General features: G+C 43.2%; 1 protein-coding gene across 1 annotated transcript in view; it reads left to right on the plus strand.

Moving 5' to 3' along the window:
- The first annotated feature begins 1,288 nt into the window (after nucleotides 1–1,288).
- Nucleotides 1,289–25,398, plus strand: part of PLPP4 (phospholipid phosphatase 4) — a 101,082-nt gene continuing 76,972 nt past the window's right edge. Inside the window, exon 1 of the mRNA XM_039546214.1 lies at nucleotides 1,289–1,816. Coding sequence (XP_039402148.1) covers nucleotides 1,761–1,816 — 56 coding nt within the window. The 5' untranslated portion in view covers nucleotides 1,289–1,760. The remainder of the gene's footprint in view (nucleotides 1,817–25,398) is intronic.

The following is a 25,398-nucleotide window of genomic DNA, read 5'->3' on the forward strand; positions in this document are numbered from 1 at the left end:
GCTGCACAAGTTACCAGCAACAATATCCTTTGCTCTCTCCCCCTGCCCCTTTTTTTTGCGGGGGGGGGGACGGAGGTGCTCCATTTCATAGTGCAAACTCCTTTATGAGCCAGTTACAAGCAATGAAAGTCAACCTGCTGAATCCTGATCTTTGATACTGCAAAGAATCCTGTAGCACCTTATAGACTAACAGACGTTTTGCAGCATGAGCTTTCGTGGGTGAATACCCACTTCTTCGGATGCAAGCTTGTATTCACCCACGAAAGCTCATGCTGCAAAACGTCTGTTAGTCTATAAGGTGCCACAGGATTCTTTGCTGCTTCTACAGAACCAGACTAACACGGCTACCCCTCTGATCTTAGATACTATTTGTTTAAATTACACAGTATCAGAGGGGTATGTCATGTGAGTCAGCCTCCTGCAGCCTGTTCCATGAGTAGATTCCCCAAGGATTAAATGGACAATTGTTAATTTCTTTCTCGCTGAGGATGCAGATTTAAATTGAGATGTCGGAAGTATTGTACCTTCACTCACTTACTTCAGTGCAGCACGACTATGCGGGAACATTCTTTCCGAGCGTTACCCAAATACTCAATCCAACTAGGGGGTCGTTCCATAATTTTGCGCAACCTTCACTGAGCCAGTCGCACTCCTAGCAGGGGCGGGGGATTTGTGCTAGCGTCCTCACCTAATATTCATTTTGATTTAGACCTAACAGCCCAGTGTGGAATCCCGTGCGAACGGGAAAGCCCCTAGGCCCTCCCTTCTCAGAGCTGTCCCAATCCACCGAAATGAGCCGCTGCTCCGAAAATCTTTCCGGACCGCAGCGGAGAGTCCTAAGCACAGCGCCTGGTGCGTGCATCCAGGTGGGTCCAAAGGAACGAGGCTTTGCAGGTGTCTGTCTGGGAGCTGGGATCCCCTTTTCCAAGGAGCGTGGGGAATTTCCCACTTCACAGAACCAGCGGGAGAGTCTGAGCGAGGGAATCTAGTCTGTCGGGGACTGTAACCCCCCCGGGGGAGGGGGGCTGTCTGGAGAGGCAGCGGGGCGTGGGCTGTGAAATTCCTGCACATCAGAGACCGGGGGAAACCACCGGCAAGCCTGGGAGCTGCCGGCTGAAGGGTGGGGTGGACAGTGTGCAAATGATCTGCGAAGCACCCAGCGGGCTGGAGGCGGCGGGAGTTCCCTGGGGCTGCGGGGCGGAGCTTGAAGAGCCAGAGGCAGGCAACAGCTGGGTACCGAGTAGGAGGGCAGGGAAGGGGAGTGGAGATCCCCAGGATTCTCCCCCGCCCCCGTCTGGAAGTTAGTCCCGGGGACCCTCCCCCTCTCTGCGCTTGGGCACCGGCGGAGCAGTAGCAGCAGCAGCAGCAGCAGCCGCCGCTCGGGTGGATGTGTCAGTCTGGCGGCGCGGGCTGGCAGTCAGCACAGCCCAGCGCCAGGTGCCCGCAGCCCGGCCCCATTGCTCCGCGGGAAGAACATTGTCTGCGTCCAGCAGCTGCGGGAAGAGAGCCGGGCCCCGCTGCTGACCCTCCGCCCGGGCGGGGCGGGAATGGACAGGGAGGGGCCTGGGGCTTGCTCGGGGCCGCAGATTTCCCCAGCGCGTCGTTCCCGGCTGGGGTGGGGACGGAGCGGGCTCCTGGCCGATCGGAAGCAGCTGATTTCCCCCACCCCGCTCCTCCCGGTTTTGCGGATGGAATTGAAGGCGGGGTGCTGAAGTTGCCGAAGCCTGCCTGGATCCTCCCCTCCGCCCCTCGGACAAACCATGCGGGATCTAGCGATCGAGATCGGGATACGAGTTCTGCTCTTCGGTGTCTTCGTGTAAGTACCCGGCCGAGGGAGAACTCGCTCCTGGCCCTCCCAGCTGGGGCTTCCGCCCGCCCGAACTTTTCTCTGCCTCCCCTTTGAGTTACTTGGCTCTTGACTTTCTTTAGTATCGCCTCCATTGCTTTGATACATAACACCCCCCTCACACACACACACACTCCATCCTTTACACACACACACACACACACACCATTTCTAGATATGAATACATACACGCTCAGTGCCGATGGCAGGTTAATGCCTTATAATTGTCTGGGCTGCGTGTTTCCTGCTAAATTTCCCTCTCTGCCCCCTCGCCCCATTTGATTTTTAAAGCACAGACGGTTTTGGTCAACTGCGGCAGCTGGGATTGGAATGGCACTAAGGAAACCAGGACTTGAGGAGCGGGGACTGCAGGAGTTGGACATGCATGCCAAGCGTCTGTCAGTTCCCCTGTCCGTCTGTCCTCCCTCCGATCTTTGTCCAGCTTCTTTCTTAATAAGCTTCTGGCTTTAGCTGAATGTTGAAGGTCGGAGCGGGTGGGGGGAGCGGGGGACTGCAAATAGAAGAGTTAATCACCCCTGTCAAAATCGATGCATGCTCCTAACAACTATTTCCTCACAGCCTTACTAGCCTGTGACTGAGATCTGTAGTTTTGTGCTTGTAAAGGGGAAGCATTCCGTCTAGCTGTGCACAGTCCTTTCCAGCAGTGTTTTCTGTTTCAGTGGCACACACCGTAGCTTTAAGCAGATGGATAACTGTTGCTATTCCCCGAGCTAAGAAAATAGGAACGCAGGATAGTAGGGACGGATGGTTCGTATCCCTTTCTTGTCACAGACGTTTTTAAAGGCACCAAAACTGCTGCAGTAAATTTAATTTTGTCCCCAGGATAATCTTCTATAAAGAACATGAATAATGCCCAGTCTATGCTGGGACAACAATGATGTGTCAAGGACCTTAAGACGATTGCTGTAAACAAATTCCCAATTTGTGTCCGAGGGGGGGGTGTGTGTGTGTGTGTGTGTGTGTGTGATTCCAGCAGGTATAATCTTCTTTTAGAGCAGTGTTATTTTCAGTTGCATAACTAATATATCACTGCCTTGAAACAACTAGCTGGGTGTTAGAATGTCATGTTTCTTTCAGAATCTTCAGTGTGTGCTCAACATTCCAAGGAGAGGCAGCCATGAGTAAAGAGCAATATAATGTCATGATTCCTAAGACAGACATGAATATCAAAATATTGTAGTTTAGATTGTGAATCATGTGTATATATATTTGTATAAAGAAAGCTAAGGAGTTGGAAAACTGACTTTTAAAGATTCTGAAAGAAGTACAAGTACTTCTATACCTAAACTATTTCTTTAATTCGTACTCCTTGTCAAATAGTGCTGCTCTATTAGAAACAGTCATACAGTAATTTTCTCTGTTTACGTTATGCATCAAATATCAACCCAATAAAATTTAATCCTTTTTTCCCTTTATGGTAGAATCCTTCAATGAAAACCTTAGGTATTTTAAATGAGTTCATATTCTAGCTGCTAAAGGTTTACAGATTTGTCTTCTCAAACTTTGTGATCTCTCTACGCTGCATTAGAAACCGCAACAGTTTCTTTGATCAAATAAAGGTTACAGCCACCGGATGGAATTTTTAAAAGCCCTGTTTACTTCTTACCTCCTTAACTATGGATCTAGTTTGACACAAACACATACAGAAATAGTACAGGGTATTCATTAAGCCATGACACTGCCCTACAGCTAGTAATATTTGAATCCTTTGATTTTTATTTCTATCTGGGCCTGTCATTGCTAATGAGTCATTTGCCTAATATACTTCTCGCTGACATAGTCTTCAAAGCTCTTCTTTTTCTACTTTTTAAATATTGAGGCAGATCTTTTATTAGAAATACAGCATGTTTGATAAATGTGACATCTTCATTTTGATCTAAATTCTGATACTTTTCATAGACTCAGAGAAGTGTAGGGCTGGAAGGCACCTTGAAAGGCCATCAAGTGCAGACCCCTGCACTGAGGCAGGGCTAGGTAGACCTAGACCATCCTGGGCAAATGTTTGTCCAACCTATTATTACCAACCTCCAGTGATGGAGATTCCACAACCTTCTTTGGAATCCTATTGCAGAGCGTAAACTACCTTTATAGTTAGAAAGTTTTTCCTGCTATGTAACCTATATCTCCCTTGTTGCAGATTAAGACCATTACTTCTTGTCCTACTTTCAGCTGACATGGAGAGCAATTGATCACTGTCCTCTTTATAACAGTCCTTAACATATTTGAATACTGTGAGCCCCCCTCCCCCTGAGTCTTCTTTTCTCAAGACTAAAAATTGCCTTATTTTTTAAAATCTTTCCCCATCGGTCAAGTTGTCTAAACCTTTTATAATTTTTATTTGCTCTCCTCTGGACTTCCTCTGTTTTTTTCATATCTTTTCTAAAGTGTGGTGCCCAGAATTGGACAGAGTACCCCAGATGAGGCCTCACCAGTGCTGAATATGGTGTGACAATTACCTCCTGTGTCTTATATATGACAGACCTGTTAATGCACCCAGAATATTAGCTTTTTTTGTAACTGCATCACATTGTTGACCTGTATTTCATTTGTGATCCATTATAACCCTGAGATCCTTTTCAGCAGTACTATCACCTAGCCAGTTATTCCCCCTTTGTAGCTGTGAAGTTGATTTTTCCTTCCTAAGTGAAGTACTTTTCACTTGTCTTTACTGAATTTCATCTTGTTGACTTCAGACCAGTTCTCTACTTCATCAAGGTCATTTTGAATTCTAATCTTGTCCTCTAACATGCTTGTAACACCTCCTAGCTTGGTATCATTTGCAAATGTTATAAGCATACTTTCCACTCCATTATCCATGACATTAATGAAAATATTGAATAGTACTGGACCCAGGACTGACACCTGTGGAATCCATTGGATACATCCTCTCAGTTTATCATCAAATCATTAATAACTACTCCGAGTGTCTTTCAATCAGTTGTATATCCATCTTATCGTAATTTTATCTAGACCACATTTCCCTAGTTTGCTTATGAGAATATCATGTGGGACTGTGTCAAAGCCTTACTAAGATCAAGATATATCACATATACTGCTTCCCCCCATGCAGTAGGCCAGTAACCCTGTTAAAAATATAAATGATTTGTTTTTGACAAATCCATGCTGGCTATTCCTTAAAACTGGCTATTATCTTCTAGGTGCTGACAAATTTATTGTTTATTAATTTATTTGTCTCCTTTGGGTTATTGAAGATATGCTAACTGTTCTATAATTCCCCAGGTCCTCTTTTTAAAGATAGGCATTGTGTTTGCCCTTCTCCAGTCCTCTGGGACCTCACCCATCCTCGGTGAGCTCTCAAAGATAATTGCTAACGGTTCCGAGACTGCATCAGCTAGTTCCTAGGATGAATTTCATCTGGCTCTGCCAACTTGAATACATCTAATTTAGCAAAATAGTCTTGAACCTGTACTTTCTCTAGTTTGGCTTCCATTCCTTTTCTCTTATTATTAATACTAATTGTGTTGAGAGTCTGGTCACCATTTACTTTTCTAGTGAAGACTGAAGCAAAATTGGAGTTAATCACCTCAGCCTTCTTGATGTCATCAGTTATTGGCTCTCCTTTCTTGCTAAATAGACAACCTACACTCTCCTTTCTCTTTCTCTTGCTCTCAATATACACCTCTACTCTGCTATAACTCGATCGTCGGGAGCCAAAAATCCCTACCGTGTTATAGCTGAAACCCCGTTATATCGGGGTAGGGGCAGCAGGGCTCCGGCGGTGATTTAAAGAGCTCCGGGCTCCAGCCGCTGTGGGGAGCCTCAGGCCCTTTAAATCGCCGGTGGAGCCCCGCTGCCACAGCCCTGGGGTATGGTCAGCAGGGCTCCAGCGGTGATTTAAAGGGCCCGGGGCTCCCCGCAGCAGCCGGAACCCCAGGCCCTTTAAATTGCCAGCAAGCCCCGCTGCCGTAGTCCCGGGATAGTGGCGGCAGGGCTCTGATGGTGATTTCAAGAGCTCCGAGCTTTGGCTGCTGCGGGGAGCCTGGGCCCTTTAAATTGCTGGCAAGCCCCGCTGCTGCAGCCCTGGGGTAGCAGCAGCAGGGCTCCAGCGGTGATTTAAGGGGCCCGGGGCGCCGGACCCTTTAAAGCGCCGCCAGAGCCCCACTGCTACCGCGTGATACGCGAACCTGTTTGTGCTATATCGGGTCGTGTTATAGTGGGGTAGAGGTGTATTTAAAGCCTTATAGCCTTTTATGTTCTGTGCATTTGTACTTTAGCCTTTAAGATTTTATCTTTACATGCTTATGTTACTCTTTTATAGTCCTCCTTAGCAATTCATCCATGTTTCCACTTTTTAGAGGATTTGTTTGATTTTCAGATCTTTAAAGAACTCCTGATGGAGCCATATTGGCCTCTTATTATTCTTCCTATCTTTCTGTCACAACTGAATAGTTAGCAGTTGTACATTTTTTACTGTCTGCTTGAAAAACTGCCAGCGGTCCTGAACTCATTCATCCCTTATCGTTTTCTTCCCAGAGAACATGGCACCTTACCTATTCTCTGAGTTTGTTAAAGTCTGCTTTTTCAAAGCCCATTCTCCTTACTCGGCTGCTCTCACTTCTTCCTTTTCTTAGAGTCATGACATTATCATCTCATGATCACTACCAGCCAAATTGCCTTCCATCACCTTAAGATTTGCTATCCTGTTGGTCAGAATAATAGACTCCTACCATGACGTCACTCCATTCCCCCCACTTTTATCTTTTACCCAGTGACTTTCAACTAGTCTGCCTCTCACTTGCTTCTGGACCTCAGAACAAGTGTGTGTGTGTGTATATATATGAACATATATATATATTCTTGATGTATAATGCAACACCTCCTCCCTTTTTCCTTGCCTGTCCTTCCTGAACAAGCTGTACCTCTCTATACCATTATTCCAGTCATGAGATTTATCCAACCAATTCTCTGTAATGTCAGTTAAGTAACAATTTAGCTTGTGTTAATACTTACAGTTCTTCCTGTTTATTCCCCATTGTTCTTGCATTTGTGTATAGACATCTAAGATGTTGAGCAGCTTTTCCTCTGATTTCATTCTTCCAGCTCCTATGACTCTATTGTAATTTTCCATGTCCCTCCTCTGCCCCCCAACATTTAGCTTTCTGTCAAGGTCCCCTTTTTTAATGCTTATCTGCAGGCTTTCATCACCTCTCCCCTTTGATGAGTCATTGCACAAAGTGTTCTTCCCCTTGGTTCGGCGGACCTCATCTCTTCCCAGCAGATCTCTTTCCCACAACAGCATCCCATGATCTTATTGATTCAATAGCTCACAGCTTTCAATGGTGGAAAGAAATGCTTTATGTAAAGTCACCAAAACTCCAGATGCATAATAACTTATCAAACAAATCTAGCTCTTTCATACGGCTAGTCTTCCACTCTTGCCTTCTGGAAATTGTGGAGATATATACATTATGAAACTTTAGTAGGTAATTTTCAGCATCCGTTTGGCAAAGAAGAGATCTTGACTTCTAAAAGTACAGAAGATTTATCATTTGCAATTCACATCTGGGTAGATTTTTTTTTTAAGAACGATTGTACATCAGATCGTAATAGTTATAAGGATACAATCCCTGGGTAGAATGAGAATATACTGACTTTGTATTCTGGTAATCTTAGCCTCAAGCAGCTCTCTGCTGTTATGATGATATACCGTGTTTTCCAATCTCTGTTTTTCCTTTCTAAGTTTTATTTTTTTGCAGTGAGAGGAGAAGGGGGAATTCTGCTTCTGAAACTTCTTTGGTTCATACATCTTTATTTTTTTTATGTTACATCTTCTTTTGTAACACAATGGTGTTATTATGTGGAGGAGAGATCTTTGAGATTTTTTTTTTAAACCAATAATTATTATTCTATCAGTGTTAGTGAAATTTGGCAAATTGACAGTCCCTGGAGTCTGAAGCCCTCTATCTATCCAGCCAGCCGCAATTCAAATTATCCTATGCTGTCCCACAATCCTGGCATGGAATAACCATCTAGGATTGAGAACTCTAGGACTGAGAGGGCTGTGTGGTCTCCATCCTTCATTAGGGAAAGACTCCTATGTGCATTCCGTTTATGAAGATGCTGTTGATTTTGGGTCAATTTTCACAGAATTAGAATGTTGACTTTAGGAGAATGGTTCCATAGCTTAGTACCAATCTTCTGAGAGCTGTTTGTTCCCCCCAGGTGGCTTTTTAGCTTCAACCTTCTGACTAACTCAAAATAATATACTGGAGCATTTTTCACTATGAGACACAAAAGAGAAAGATGCACTTTCTGTACCATAACATTGGCTGGTGATGAATGTCACATTTCATAAAGTGCTGAAATATGTATAAGTGGAATATTTAATTTAGTTGTTCAGGTAACTTTGCTGACAGTTGTTGAAATCCACTATATTTCCAGTTTGAAAATACACTGTGACAACTGTCTCTCCTGTACTTAAAAGACTCTGGGCAACTTTTTCTTTTTGCAGTGGTGGTAATCACCATCTTAGATGCTTCTGATGATGGCAAAAAATTGTACTCTTAAAGGTTTTGAAAGTTCTTTTTGATCAAATGAATACCACAAACTACCAAAATTTATGCACCTGGTTGAAAGTTATGTATTAGCATGGAATAGGAATAATTCTCAAGTCCAAACTAAAAAAATAATAATGATGAGGCAGTCTGATAAATCATTTAAGTTGGTATCTTTATCTGTGCTTGGTAAATAATTAAGGAACACCTTAGTTATTAAAATCCAAGTAACAAACTCCTGTGCCTTTATAAGGACCATGCGCTGAAGGTTATTTTACTCCTCAGGGTTTATTGCTACTGAAGGAGAGATGAGTTCAATAATATTTATTTGAAGATCTCTGCCTGCCTACAGTTCTGAACCACAACTTGCTAAACTGTTTAAAAGGAAAAATGTAGGATGATGCACGCTTTCCTGGAAGCAAAGAGAGATTTTCTTTGAGTGCATTCAGTGAAACAGCTCTTGAGCCATAACTGCAAACAGAAGAAAGTGTAGTGTTGTTTTGTTATTCCATACAGCTTTTCCTGGATCTCATCTGATTAACTAAATCACTTTCCTTTTTGAAAAATATTCAGCATCATAAAATGGGCTGTATGAACACATCCTTCTGTGAATGGATGTGATGACTTGTAGGCAAATAAATGCTTTTAACTGTAGGAGTTCATCAGCTTTATAACTTAAGTGTAGGCAAATTTTATATATGGTTCTACAAAATCAAATACCTTTTAAAATCAATTCAACCAATTTAATAATTAATTTGAACTTCATGATGCTTTTTAAAGTTACTCTGCATTAAAAATAAATACCATATTGTGTTTACTAGGCAAGATTTTTAGGGTAGTGGTAGGACCATTGTTTGATATAACAATCATAAGAGTTTAATCTCGTATTCTTTCAAGAATTAAAAAAATAGTTTGGACAGATCCATGATCTGAACATATTTTTGTGCCTCTTGCATTTTGTAGTTATTCCTATGACTAAGAGTATTTTTATAGTGCCTGATTGATGCTAAAGCATGTTAAATTTAACCTTTCAACCACTACACAGTGACTGACTTTTGCCAGTCATTGGAGATTGACCTGACTGACTTGACGATTAGAGGAAACTACAGAAACATCTCAGGGTATATTTGGTCTTTTACATAAAAAAAGGAAGTGGTCCTGGCAATGAAATATGCATGGAGTGTAGCTATTATATGTTAAGGATGATTGCAGATAGGCGTTACCTAGTAAGCTAGTTGACAAGATCAATCTTCAGTCTAAGCTATATCTTGAAAAGGGGTCCTTTTTAACCGTTTCTTGGAGAACATCACAACATTGGCTTAGAGTGATGATATGAGTACTGGTCTCTACTGTTGAAGGTTTAGCATGGTGACTATTAGTATCAACAACATATCTCCAATGATTCTAGAGCTGCTTCTAACTGATTAAAAGGAAAGTTTTCAGGACTGCTTCATCAAACCTTGAGCTCTTCAATGAATGTGATGTAATTACAATATAAATGCTGCTAAGGATCGGATATTTTTCCGACAGCACAATCTTGTTAATAACATCCCTTGAAGATAAATGTTTACACAAATGCTTCCCAAACTATTGGTTGTGATCCACTTATGAGTCATAAAGGTTTACAGTGGAAAGTGTCGGTGTATTCTACATAATGTTAGAGCAACTGCTTCAAAAATGATCTGAATGCCATTGTCTTCATTGGAGCAGACAAAATGGCCAAGTCTTTTGTGGCACTTGTATTTTCAATAGGTTTTCAGGATTTTTACATTCATGTTTTGGGTTTTTGTGCACTCTAAATAGCATATCAGTAATAACAGCACTAGGTATGCACCCTTCTTTTTTTGACTAATCCCTGTTCAGGAGATTTTACAGATGATCTGGACAATATTTCTAATGTCTCTAAATAAATAGGATGTTTTCTGGTTGTGAATCAGACTGTAACATTTATTATGTGTATTGTATTTTACTGTCTGTGATGGGTTGGACCCCCCCTGTCCAGGATGCCACCTGATGTGCTGGGGTCCCACATCACAGTTCTGCCTGTTCTACTACCCTGGGTTTCCTCACCCTATCTTAGCTGTCCCAGGTCCTCGAGACTTCTCTGGCACACACACAGGTAGGGAAACACCCAGCTGCAAATGGACAGAGGGATCAGCTCTGTGATTCACCCAACACACACTTGCACACCTCCTTTGGGGTATAAATCCAAAATAATATTGCCTTGCATTGTACAGAAATCTATACAATGTAAGCTCATAAATTCACCCCCTCCCTATGGAGAGAGATATGCATAACTTCTTCCCCCTTCCCCTTCCTTCCGCCTCAGTTATACATTGTACACACTGGGTTTTATAATAAACAAAAACAAGTTTATTAACTACAAAAGGCAGATTTTAAATTATTATAAGGGATAGCAAACAGAACATAGCAGATTACTAAGCAAATAAAATAAAACAAAACACGCATACTAAGCTTAAGATCTTAAAGAGATTGGTTACAAGAAGTAATTTCTCACCCTAAATGTTGCAGAAATTCTTGAAGGTTAGCTACCCTGCTTGCAGCTTAAATCTTCAGACACCATATTCACAGACCAGATCCCTTTTCCAGACTGGGCTCAACTCTTCCCCAACCGGGTCTTTGTTTCTCAGATCTTTCCAGCGGTCATCCTGGGTGGGGCTTCAGTGAAGAGTGAACCTAGACCAACTTACTCCCTAGACTTAAATATAATTTACATAAGGCGGGAATCTTTTGTTCCCAGTCTTGACCTCCCCCTCCTTTTAGTGGAAAATCACTAGAAGTCCAAGATGGTGTTTAGTACCAGATGACATGACCACCTGATCTTGTAGTGTCAAAGCAACATCCCAGGATGCTTCTCAGGAAGGAGAGAGATTAGTATCTTCAAAGTCTTATTGTTTCTTCCTAGTGGCCCATCAAGGCAGATGGCCTGCTGTCAGGTGGGTGTTTCCCAAGTACACACACAATTGTAATTATTACATAGTCAATATTCCTAACTATAGATACAGCAGTGATACATGCATACACACTGGATAATCACATTCAGTAAATAATAACCTTTCCAATGATATCTTGCATGATCCATCTTGCACAAAACGTATCTTAGCTATGCCGTATTCATATCCTAACAATATTTCTATAAGGAATATGGAGTGTAAGGTCACACTATATATTTTCATTCTCTGTAAGCTTCAACTGCCCAGGTGGTCAAATATTCATGTTTGTTAAAATATTGTGTGTTCATTGACTTTTGATTATAATGAAATGGGAGACAAAGAAACCAGAGTAACTGAATTGCATATGCTAGGGGTTAGGGCAGGGGTAGGCAACCTATGGCATGCGTGCCAAAGGTGGCACGCGAGCTGATTTTCAGTGGCACTCACACTGCCCGGGTCCTGGTCACTGATCTGGGGGGCTCTGCATTTTAACTTAAATTTTAAATGAAGCTTGTTAAACATTTTTAAAAACCTTATTTACTTTACATACAACAATAGTTTAGTTATATATTATAGACTTATAGAAAGGGACCTTCTAAAAACGTTAAAATATATTACTGGCACGCAAAACCTTAAATCAGAGTGAATAAATGAAGACTCGGCATACCACTTCTGAAAGTTTGCCGGCCCCTGGGTTAGCGTAATAGTATTTACAAGCTGTGTTGTTGCTTACATTAAGCTTGCTCATGCAGTGAAATGAATCAAGTGGTAATACAGCTATGAATCAGAAGTGCACCCCTAATAATAAATCCTCAGCTAGTATAAATCAACTTCAGTGGAGCTCCTGTAACTTGCCCTAGCTGAGAATTGACACAATATGTATAAACCTTCAAAAAACCTGAAATTAACTAACAGCAACTTCTTGTAAAAGAAATATTATTCATATAGATGGGTAGTGGAAGGCAAGGGCAGTAGTAATACACACCCTCCTTGGGTGAATGCTGAGCAGGTTCAAGAATGGAGCATGAACTCACAAGCAGGCCTGTATAGATATGAGAAAATCACTGCAGTCAGAGATCATCATTTAAATATCCCTCATCTGGAAGTTAGTGTGGGAAACAGAAATCCCAGACTTGGCTAAACCTCTATTTTATGTTGTAACCTTGGGGTCGAATACTTTAACAATATTTTGAATGAACAAGAGTTTTGCTGTTGTCCTTGAAATTTACAGCAAAGCGGTAGCTGCCAGCTAAACAATATTTCTTCTTTGGATGGATCTGAGAATGCTTATGGGGTCCTGCGAGGTGTGTTTGGGACAGCACGTTTTCTCTAGAAACAATGGGCTAGACCCTCACTCAGAGTAAGTTGGCATATCCCGATTGACTTCCAGTTTATCTGGCTTAATGTCTTCATAGCCCATATTGGGAATTATTATTAATAATACATTTTATTCCTGTAATACCCAAAGCACTTTGTCAGGGTGGGTCAGTACTGCTAGTAGAGATTGGTGAATAGCGCAGACACTGAATTCTGAAAGATATAGCCATCTTGCTCATGTTCCGACTCCTTTTCATTCACTATGAACGAGCCTCTTTGTTCACACGGATGTCTGCAGAATGGCTAGTCTTGGTATACCTGGATTTGCTAGTGAACAAGTCTGTTGTTAGTGAACAAGTCTATTTGTTCTTCATTAGTCTACTCTTTCTATTGTCCAATGAGGGAGCAGAAATAATACCGTGCGATTAAGGTGACTGGTTACACATCATGAATAATGAAGCATGAACACTCAAAATGAAAATGTCACGAGTGACTCTTGGGTTGAAAATTGTTGGCCAGGTCTAGGAAAGAGATGGACATAAAAGTAGCTATGTTCATTTCTCCTTAGCTGAGCTTGAAGTCCTTATCGTGTGGGACTTTGACGAGAGGAAGCGAAGGGGGCAAATGATGGAATGTCAACCCCAGTATGTAGAAAATGTAATCGTTAAAGCAGATGATGCCCCAGGACAAGCTGTCAGAACTACACAGCTCCTTCTAGCTTGTTAGGACTGGGTGAATGGAAGCCTATTGCTTGAGTAGGCAGAGTTCTGTTAACACAGGAATGACTCTTGAGGAGTTCCCTTTTTTGCTGAAAGGTTCTAATTGATTCTGTCTAACCTATCTATCCATCCATACCCTGCAATCTGTTTACATGCATTCAGAGGATTCCCTAAACTGCATCAGTATCTTATTTGTTAAAGTTCACATGATGTTTCTTACAAGGCTTGCTCTGCTGGGCCTAGTATGACAATTGTTACTGCAAAAAAAAAACAGGAGTACTTGTGGCACCTTAAAGACTAACAAATTTATTTAAGCATGAGCTTTCGTGAGCTACAGCTCACTTCTTCGGATGCTCACGAAAGCTCATGCTTAAATAAATTTGTTAGTCTTTAAGGTGCCACAAGTACTCCTGTTTTTTTTGCGGATACAGACTAACACGGCTGCTACTCTGACAATTGTTACTGTTCCTTGACATGGCATGGACTCTACCTGCCTTTTCCTATTAAACAGAAAATCACGCTTCTGATCTGCATCTGTAGCAGAAGAGTGGAAGCTGAAGATGTAATGATATAACTAAGCCTTTTCATTCACCCTCATAGTTATGGCTACAAAAGGAAAATGTTTTGATAGACCAAAAAAAGAAAAACATAAAGTAACACACTAAAAAGGCTTAATGTGTGTCAACAGAGCAAACTGTACAAAGCTCAGCTGTTTCCCTGCACAGGGACCTATGTAAAAATGCAGATCTCTCCTTCAGTGTTGATATCTGCATGTTGACGCCTCCTGAGTTTTGAAACTCACTCAAAATTTTGTCCTTTCACTTCAGATCAAAACAAAAGGAAACCATAAGCTATAAACTGAAAAGCCCTAAGCTTCAACCAATGGCTCAAACATGGCATGCAACAGAAATAGATCAGTAGTGGGACCCAACGCAGTTGCTGCCACAGCATCAGTGCCCAGCTACTGGGTTTTAAAGAACTGACACAAGAAGGGGGGTGGTGTGTATCAACTTAAAGGTTCGCATGGAGATGACAGTGAAATACAAAGGGACCTTTAGCAGGGAGGTACTGAGAGAATGAAAGGAAGGTAGAAGGAAAAGTTATGGTCACCAACAGAAACCAAATATCTTTGTTTATCTCCCCTATTGTTTCAGTTTCTCATTTTATAGCCAACAAGATGACAATATACAAGTAAAGTTGGAGTGTGCACTGTTTTATCAAACGATCTGTGAACATTAAGCAAATGTTCTAGGGAATTCTGAGAGTAATTTGGTTGAAAACAAGGACTCCTTGAGGTATAAGAAAAAACAAACATTAAGAAGTCTCAACAATAACACTTTTTGGCTGTCTGCAATATATTTGGATTGATTATTAGTGTAGTTGTGTGATTAAGTCTTTAATATGAATTATGTTTTTCAGTTAGTTCTGAAGAATAGAAAACTGCCTGCTTTGAATTAATCCACTGGCAGAACAATGTCTTATGAAATCTTCTACTACTGTGTCAGCATTTTAACTGCTTAGGGTTGTGTTTATTCTTCACAGAGATTAAAGGGACACTGTTAAGTAGCTTAGGCCCCAAAATTAAGTTTTGTACATAAAAAGAGTGCGTGGGCAACAGTATTTAACATAAATCAAGAATTGATGTATAGAATGAAAAATAATTCAATATAAATATTAGCTGGTAGGATGAAGAACAAGGTTTCACTTTCTTGGTATCTGTGCTACCACAAGCCTACCATTATTATTAGTTATTTCTGTTACACCAGTGCAGAGATGATACATTGGTAGAGGGTGCATGGTAAAGAAGTGGTGAGAAAGCAAGAAAAGCAAAGACAAGAGGAAGTAAGGCTATCAGAGTGGTCAGATCCTAGCACAGATTGATAAGAGATAAAGAGAGAGAGATTGCAGAGAGATTAAGAGTCAGTCATAGAGTCCTGAGGAAGTCCATGGCACAGCTGAGTGAGTTCCTTATATTCCTCGGCACACTCTATCTCTTCCTCTTCACTCTTCCTTCAGTCATGTAGCATGAAATAGAAAAAGAGAAAGAAAGAAGAAAAACATGCCAGCACTATATTGCAAATTCTCTGCGGCTCTCTTCTTTGGTCTGGTTTTTCTTTTTCTTCTTGAAAATTTTAATTAAAATATTAATGTCCCCAGGGAGGGAGGAGGAGGAGGGGAGGAGAGTGGAGGAGGAGGCCCCTCCCTCAGCCCAGCAGCCCAGCCCCCAGGTGAGGAGGTTGAAGGTGAACCACTTCCACTGACCCTTCCTTCCCCTTCTCCTTCCCCCTTCTTCTTGTGGGCTTCCCTGCCATCCCTCTGCACAATCCAGGTGCCCCTTACCTCAGTGCTGGACTCCTAGCCCACACTGCAGCACTCCTCCAAACCTTCCTCTGCTTCCCTTCTCTCTCTTCTGCTGCTCCACCACTCTCCTTTCCTCCCCACACTGTCTTATCTAAAGCAGGGTTTGGGTTCAGGTGACTGACTGCAGGTGCTCTAATTCAGCTCAGGTGCTCTGGTTAATCTATAGCAAACTTTCTTCCCAGCTCACAGGAGGGCGGCTAAGGCTCCAGCGGGCAGGCGCCAGCGGGGGCCGCTGGGGGGCTCGGGCGGGAGGGGGGGGGAGAGGCCCGCCGGGCGCCGCCCGGCGCTGCCGGGCTGAGGCCCGGAGAGCCCGGCGCCGGGCCGCAGTCGCTGCGCGCGGGCGCGGGCGGCGGCTTCCGGCTGCCCGGCTCGGTTGAGCGGCGCAGGGCGCGCAGGCCCCGGGTGTCCGGGCTCCCGGCCCGCCGCCGGCCGCGGGGCCGGCCCGGGGGGAGCTCACGGACGGGCGCCCTCCCAGGAAGCCGCGCCGAGAAAAGAGGACCCGGGGGGCGGGCGGGGGGGGGGAAGAAGGCGCCGCAGCGCCCGGGGCAGCAGGATTTAGCCCGCCGCCCCTCCCCTGCTCCTCCTCCTGCCCTGCCTCCTCTGGCCATGCTGTATCACAAGAAAAAAAAAAAAAAAAAAAAAAAAAAAGCCTTATCTTCTTTATATAAAATAAACAAAAACACAAAAAAACAAAAAAACAAACTTTCCCAGTTCATCCACATGACTATACTATATCTTGATGAAGCCCCAGAATTAGGGATACGTGAGTCAGTTTGGGTAAAATAAGAAATAACCAGAACTTTTACCCTAAATTTTACACTTGCTTGTTTTAATCTTCGCCCCCACCCCCATTTGTTTTCATTTTTTTGCACCTCTGCTTTCCCAGGCTCTCACCAGGTCTGGAAGCAGAAATGTCAGGAGTAGTCTTAGAAGATTTCCAGCCTGATCTTGTTGACTTCAGATGTGATGCGACTCGATATATGCATCTGAACTTCCAGATGCTATACGAAACCAAACCTCTGAGCTCTTCCCTCATCAGGAGCTCACACCCCTCTCAAGGCTTACATCCTGCTCACATGGGGCATGTTGCTTGCGGCTTATTGGCAATTCAATGGGTACAGAGCTATATCCCTAGTCAGTAGTGAGCTTTAATGTTCCAGACTCAGGTGTACTTGAAGGATGAGGGTTATTTTATTACTTGCCAAATGAGCGGTACATATTTGCTGGAGGAAGAGCTAAAACCCCTTTATGAGATTTCAGCCCATTATCCTGTTCCTTCCAAGTTTTAGACTATAGCCTAACGTAGACCGCCTGTTACAGAAAGGAAGTGAGATGGCTGTGGGCTATTTATTTATTGCTGTCGATTTTTCTCAGTGGATCAGTCTATCGTGATTAATCTCAGATAATTCCGACACTTGGAAAACATCAGATGTTTGACAGACTTTAGAGCTACACTGTCCCCTGTCATGTGTTTTGATGTTAGGACTCTGGACTAGATTGTAAAACGCAACAGTCGATTATTTCAATTTACTAAAGCATTTACCTCATATCATCCCCATAATGTCTGTGCTATTAAGCCCATTATTAGGCAGCCACAAGCACATGAAATTATATTATGTATCACCTGATCAAAATTAATTATAATTATTATTACAAAAGGGGAGTGATGACTGTTCAGAGTCCATAATACATTAACTCATCCCACGTACCATTCAGTTAACAATTTTTGCAGACATTTAAGGTACTGTACTGGCTCTCAACCTTTCCAGACTACTGTTCCCCTTTCAGGAGTCTGATTAGTCTTGTCACCCGCAAGTTTCACCTCACTGAAAAACTACTTGCTTACAAAATCAGATATAAAAATACAAAAGTGTCACAGCCACACTATTACTGAAAAATTGCTTACGTTCTCATTTTTACAATATAATTATAAATCAGTTGGAATACAAATATTGTACTTACAGTTCAGTGTATAGTATATGGAGCAGTATAAACAAGTCATTGTCTGTATGAAATTTTAGTTTGTACTGACTTCGCTAGTGCTTTTTACGTAGCTTGTTAATCTAGGCAAATATCTAGATGAGTTGATGTATCCCTGGAGGAGCTGAATGCCAGCACGGGGATGTTTTTATTTTAAAATGAGTCTTACATATTGAGATGAACAGGAAGCAAATGATGCAACGACAGAATTAAATAGGTTAAAAGAAATGACAGTAGAATAAAAGAAGCAAAGAGAACCAAGAATATGAGAATTGGACCAGTTCTGCAGTATTTTTTCCAATTTCTTCATACTCACCCTGTCATCTGCTACCTTGTTCAGTGTAGCATTATCCAAGTCCCCCCCCTGCTTCTTTCTTGTCACTTTGATCATTATCCTCTATAAGGGGGAAACAGTTATGAAAAGGTCAGAGTAAAAGTTGTCTAACTCCCACATAAGAAATCTCTTTTGCTTTTCATTGAATAGAGGTTTTCTTGGTCAAATTGTTTCCCTTTGTACACACTGGGAATTATGATACTTAGCAAGATACAGTGCTATTCATGTTCCATATGCTTACCAAACATTAGCTAATTAATAGGAAGAGCTTCTAGGCTTTAGGAACTCAGATTCTTTTGGCACATGTAAAAGAAATGTTAGATCCATGCCAGTGAAATTATCCTGCTGTGTTTATCAAATGTATTTGTGTGGTTCATGCATGTTCAGTTAACCATTGCCTTTTCCTAACATAAGAATATTTCCTCTTAGGCGTGATAGGACTGTATGAGTGCAATCATGTAGTCAGATTGGAATCATATTCTAGGGCTTGAGAAAGCAGTGGACTTGTAACTTGGTGGTGAGAAACCTCCCACTGACTGATTAAACTTCCAGCTGACATTCTTTCATAAAGATTTTGGACAGAAATAAAACTCAGCCATTCACCTTTAGAACCTTATTTGAACTGAACTTTGTCAAAAAGCAGCAACATAGAATGCCCCTTGAAACTTTCCAACTCCCATTCCTTCTGTGTTTGTGTAGGCGTGTGTGTGTAGCAGGTCCTGAGACAAAAGATCCAATCTCCAGGCACAGATCTAAAGGCAGATACTTATTATTATGTACTGTATGTATTATCTTATGTATCTATTATCTGTTAAGCATCAAGAGGCCCAAACACCATATCAGGACAGGGACCAGTAGCTAGATACTGATGATAGATACAAGAATGGGGATCAAAAGGACCACCATCATCCACAGTCTGATCAAGAACTCCATCTGGCTTGCATCACTGGGATAGCCTTCTGGCCCAGTGCTAGTACAGTACACTCCTATTGGGCTACTCAGTGAAACAGTAGACCAGACAGTGAAAATGAGGAGCAATGGCCATTGAGATGTAGAAGATGCCCCAAAACATACACCCGGTATGTGAGTTGAGGGACAAGGCCAATTTGGAAAACCTGCTGCTAAGACTCTCTCAAAGTCCCATTGTCTTTCTACCCTAGTCCAGTGCTTAATTTGTGTCAGGGCTTGCCAGGGCTGAGGCCCAGCACCGCTAGGCCTGGCACATCAGTTATGAAAATAAAAAACTTGCTTGACCACCTAATTGCTGCTCCTCACCTCTTTCATTACAAATTGAGCACTGCCCTAATCCAACCATCACCTCCTTCAGACAGTTATCAGGGCATGCCTGTCTGTCCATCTCGGAGATGGGACAATCATGAAGAGCCACACCTAGTAATTGAACTGAGTGAGCTTCAGAGGGCTCTGATAGCTGAGAACAGTGTCCAGCTGTAGGATCAATGGACTGATGGACTCATAAGACAATACAACCAGCTGCTGTCCACATCCATTGATGCACTGGCGACTATCAAGCTCACAGATCGCCTGTGTTCACAGATAGCTCACGTCAGCTAAAGCGTAGGGGCAGGAGATTAGCATGATGATGGCATAAGGCCCAAACCAGATATGACTGACAGCAACAGAAAAGTCCTGTGGCTGCAAGCGGTTTCAAGAGACCCAACATTGACCTTACAAACTCCCAATCAGTGGAGATGTCCTAGAATGTTGACTAATCAATCCAGAGTGCCTGCAATGATTCCCAGGCCCAAGTCAAGTTGGTGGTGAACATGACACCTGCCCTGGAAACATTTGACCCAGTTAATTTTCTGTTCCCCTATTTAATGGGTACACTATAACTACACACCAAACATTCTCCTCTTGGCCACAAAATAAAAAAAGGAATAAAGTCATCTGTGTTACCAGCTTTGCCAGTTACTTTGGGATATGCTCATTTATTAGGGTTACTCTTCTGTGTGTGGGGGGGGGAAGGAGGGGTGGTCTGTACTTCTATCAATGTACTGCTTGTGTCACTTGTGTTCTCATACGAAGTTCTACTTCTCCCTGCTGCAAGTTACTTCCCAATGGAGCTATCCTGCAGGACCTAGGTTCCCCAGGGCTGGGTTCTTCCAGCTCCAGAATCAGACTAACATGCACGCATGCGCGCACGCACACACACACACACACACGTACATCTGGGAGGATCGATTTAATCAGCACTCTTATATGTCCCTGGACTCAGTAGGCTGGGTCAAACAGCACCTCCAAGCTGTCACCCTCATATGTCATCTGTACCTCACCAGAATAGAGCACGCCTGAGCAGGCTGGGTTGAGCAGTACTTCCAAGCTGCCACCCTTATATGTCCCTGGTTCAGCATGTCTCTATCCCCCCTTTCATGTTACAATTGTTCTGGTAGTAATGCACTTGATGAGCAAACCCCACAGGATTTTTGAGCTCTGCAGGGATCTTGTAGCTTAGGTACAAGGAGGGTTGCAGAGCGAACGAGGAAACCAAAAAACACCCTTGGGGAGGAGAGAGAAGCAACCAGCTTAATCATGAAAGTTATTTATTGCCAGGTAATAACCATACAAGGGGAGCCAAACAAACAAAACAGTGATAATAGTAAATCTAACTTAAATTTGATTATAAAAGTCAGGTTTAGAAAACTATAAGTGATCACACAAGTCAGGGTCAGAAGGCTACACCTACAGTGAGCGAGCTGGGTTCTCCCCACTCCATGAAGCTTGAATCGATTGGGGGTCCCAGGTGGTGGTGGTAGCTGAGGGTCTGGAGTGCTGGAGACAGGCAGAGCCCCCAGCACAATCAGTCAGGAGAAGATGAAGTCCCAGTGGAACTGATGCAGATTTTGGATCCAGGCATCAGAACAGTTACTTGAGCATGGGTAGGAGTTTTTGTAGAGAAACAACAGTGGTTCAAGGGAGAACACTAGATTTGTGTGTGTGTGAACAAGGGGGTATACCAAAGTTGTTTTGTTCAGGCTAGACCAGGAGTAGGCAACCTATGGCACGCGTGCCGAAGGCAGCACACGAGCTGATTTTCAGTGGCACTCACATTGCCCAGGTCCTGGCCACTCATCCGGGGGGCTCTGCATTTTAATTTAATTTTAAATGAAGCTTCTTAAACATTTAAAAAACCTTATTTACTTTACATACAGCAATAGTTTAGTTATATATTATAGACTTATAGAAAGAGACCTTTTAAAAATGTTAACATGTATTACTGGCACGTGGGCAAGCAAGGCTGCTTGCCTGCAAATCCAAAGGTAGGGGGGGGGGGGCGGGGTGGACCCTGCCGCAGTCATGCTGCGCACCGAGCGGCCGCTGCCGGAGGACCCGCCGCAGGCATGATGCGGCGGGGGGGGGCGCGGCTGCCGCTCCGCGACCTCGGCGGGCATGCGGCAGGCAGCTCGAGCGAGCCGGACGACCCGAACCCCCCCGCGCGTGCGCGCCCGGAGCGTCGCTGTTCCCGCTGCGTGGTGGAGCTCCGCAGCCATGCCGCGTCGCGTAGTCCCCGCCCCCCCGTGGACGGACGCGCCGCAGGAGCTTCCAACAGGAGGAAGAGGGGACCCGCCGCGGGACCGAGGAAGGGCGGCGCAGCGCTCCGAGCTGCCTGGGGCAGCCTATTTTCTAGAGCCGCCCCTGATTACTGGCACGCAAAACCTTAAATCAGAGTGAATAAATGAAGACTCGGCACAGCGCTTCTGAAAAGTTGCTGACCACTGGGCTAAACTATGGAAGCTGATTATTCCTGGCTTTGGGCAGTGTTCCTTGGAGGGAGCTCACAATGCAATTAGGGAGCCTTGCTGTTTTGGATACCAATAAAGGATTTATTACTAGAATTGGTCTGAAAACTACTGAGCTGGGTGTGTGCAGGAGTGGGTTCATTAACATCTGGAGCAGAGATCCCCCATCATGCAGTGCTTTCCTGCTTTTCTGGTCCCAGAGTCCTGTGCAGTTCTTGCCTTGGAATCTCTGTTCTCCATTCTGTATGCTAATGGAAATGCCTCCTTGTCCCATCTTTGATGCAAATGAGGCTAGGGGAGTTTCCTTAATTCTGTCATCTTTATCCCAAGAGTTTAGGTGTGTCTTCCACTGCCTTTTCATTGCTTGTTGTAAGTCTTTCTTTTGATGCAGATTTGGTTCAAGCAGAGGCTGGGTTGTGTGTGTGTAGGGGGGTGTCTTTCGTGAGTCAGACAGGCTGGGTACTGCGTCCTGGTTCCCCAAGAACACATAGCTGCTAGGTAACATCTACATTCCCTTTTTAATGACTGTGTGGTTTAAAACTCATGTTACAACTGATTTTAAATAGAATTTTAATCAAAATGTGGTTCCATAAATGTCAAGGTCTAGTGGGGTAGTGGTGTATGCAGTGATTAAATTTAGCACGACCGCCTCTGATTTAAAGCATGGAAAAGTCTTTGGCATCAACTGCAACCTATTTATCCTAGCCAGATCCATGCCTTGAAAACCAGCATTCTGATTTTCAGTGGCATTAAATAAAAATATTCCTAGCAACTCTCTTACCTTTCCATTCTTTTATTAGCATAGGAACAAATTGCTTTTATGGTCCTTCACCCCCAGTCCCCAATTCACTTCTCTTTTGGTTCATAATTATTTGATGCTTTCCCTACTGATTTCCTTCAAACATCTCCTGGGCAAAAACATGCTGAATTTTTTGATGTTTTAAATGGAGCAAAGTTTGATGCTACAGAGGAAACATTGTTAATTTTGTATAAACATTGTAAGGTCACAGCAGTTTATTTATTCAAGATACCCAGGAGAGTGTGAGGATTGCAAATTATTGGGAGGCTGAGTAAACACAATTTCTCAGTAATAAAAGATCATCTGATCACTAGTCCAAGGCCACAGCTTAGAAAAGTTTACTGGTCTTGAAAACATCTGTACCAGTCTGTTAGCTATATTCCTGTCACAAGGCGTCAGTGAGCAGCACGATCTAGCCTGTTGTCGTGGTCTCTCCAATTAAGCCTAAATCCTTCTCTGTGCTGCAGCAACGTCAGTGGTGCAGTGCCTGTGCAACTTTCTTTCCCACATGGTTTTAGCAGCTAATTGTTGTTATTTATTATAGAGGTTGTCTTATTGCTCATCATATTCTAGGTACTTTCTGAGTGCGGAAGAAGTCACTGTTCCTGCCCCAAAGAGCATACAGTCTATAAAAGGAAGGACAGTTGAGCGGGGTGGGGGGAGAAAGGGATGCAACATGCAGGGGGCTCTGGGTGATGATAGGCACACAGCTAATTATTTACAAGTTCTCCTCTCCTCATCTTCTCTCTACCACTGGGCACTTTACATTTCAACACAACAATCCTCAGTCAATTTCAGTGACCTTATGGCCCTTTCGTCCAACATTTAACTCCTTCCTTTCACACAAATGAACCATTCAGTGGTATGCAGTGTTGTTGTAGCTATGGTGGTCCCAGGATATTAAGCAGACAAGGTGGGTGATGTAATATCTTTTATTGGAATAACATCTGTTGGTGAGAGAGAAGCTTTTGAGCGTACACGGAGCTCTTCTTCAGGTCTTGGAAACTTACTCTGACTCTCCAACCGCACAACCCTAGTTGTCACCTACTGCCTCTCACTGGAACCAATACAGGGTATTTTCAAACAATTACAACCTATACTCATTGGGGACCCCATCCTGAAAGAAATTTTCCTGAACCCCCTCTTGTGGCCTTCAAACAACCTCTCCAAGCTCCTCATCAGAAGCAAGCTCCCCACAGACCAGGACACACCAACTCAAAGTGGCACCAGACCCTACCAGAACAACAGATGCAAAACCTGCAGACATATCTCCACTGCTACAATGACCAATACCCCTCACAACATATCTTTGAAGATCCATAGGTCCTACACGTCTATCACAATGTGTTGTGTACCTCATCCAGTGCACTAAATGCCCCAATAACAACTGTGTGTGTGAAAGCGGACAATCACTATCCTCTCAACTGAACTCCCAAAGGAAAATTATAAAAGACAAAAACACCATGTCACCTGTGGGTGAACACTTTTCACAAAGCGTTCACTCTATATCTGACCTATCAATCCTCAAATGAAACCTGCACAGTTTCAGAAGATGATCCTGCGAGCCTAAATTCATAATTTTGTTTGACACGAAAATTCATTGTCGGAATAGACACACTGGACCTATGGCTTATTACAACAATCTATGACCCATTAACAATCCCTCCTAGCTCCTCCCCACCTCCACTTTCCTCCCTATGTCTGAAGGGTTGTTAACTCACCATTTTATCTTGAATGGTCCCTTGAAACATGTTAACTACATATGCTAAACAATCTGTTCCATCTTGTATTTAGTCATGACACTCTGAGTAAGTTTCCCAAACCTGAAGAAGAGCTCTCTGTAAGCTCAAAAGCTTGTCTCTCTTGCCAATGGAAGTTGGTCCAATAACAGATTTAAAATTTTTATTAAAGCTAATGTTAAAAATTATATAATACATAGGCTGAGAAAAGAGTGTCTGCCCATCTGGGTATAGTGCTTAGATTATCCACATATTACCTCATCCACCCCTTCAGTGGTAGACAATTGAGATAAACAACTAGATGACCTAGACAAGTGATTCCTTGTTGGTATCATAAAAGAAGTGAATGTTTGGGAATGCTTTAAAGGGTTCAATCCTGCAAGATACATTCAGGCCCTGATACATCAAAGCAATTAAGCACATGCTTAACTTTAAGCTTGCACATCATTTTGTTGGACTCAGTGAACCTACTCACATGCTTAAGTGCTTTGCTGAATTGGAGCCAGAATTCTCGACATGTTTAGGGGTCAAGCCCTAAATAGGGAAAAGGACTTTGTGGACCAGCTCAGGAAAGGCATTATGGTTTTGATACAGATGCCATTGACTTCAATGAAAGTTGGATCAGGCCCTATATCTGTGTTTCTCAACTGGTGGCTCACAATCCCTCGGCAGGTCACAAAAGACAATAAGGGTGGCCACAAGGCATTGCACATGTTGTTATAATCTAAAGCAAAGAAAATCATACTGCCCCACTCTACACACAACCTTACCCTTCAAGATCAAATATTCTGTCAGCCTCTTGAAACACATACAGAAATAAGTGGAGTAAGGGGTCACCAACCTGAACAGGTAGGGAAACACTGCCCTGCAGGTATTGGTAGAAGCATGGAATTGTGGGAGAATCAAAAATGCTAAAGTTAAAGATAAAAGGAAATGGCATAAAGCATTTTGAGCTCTGTCTGATCACAAGCTATAGGACCTTAACAATACAATCAGCCTACACTGATTCTTCAGTCTCCTGCTGCCCTATTGGCCATTGATCCAAGATTGGTTAT

This window comes from Mauremys reevesii, linkage group 7 (genome assembly GCF_016161935.1).
Source record: "Mauremys reevesii isolate NIE-2019 linkage group 7, ASM1616193v1, whole genome shotgun sequence".
NCBI classification, from domain to species: Eukaryota; Metazoa; Chordata; order Testudines; family Geoemydidae; genus Mauremys; species Mauremys reevesii.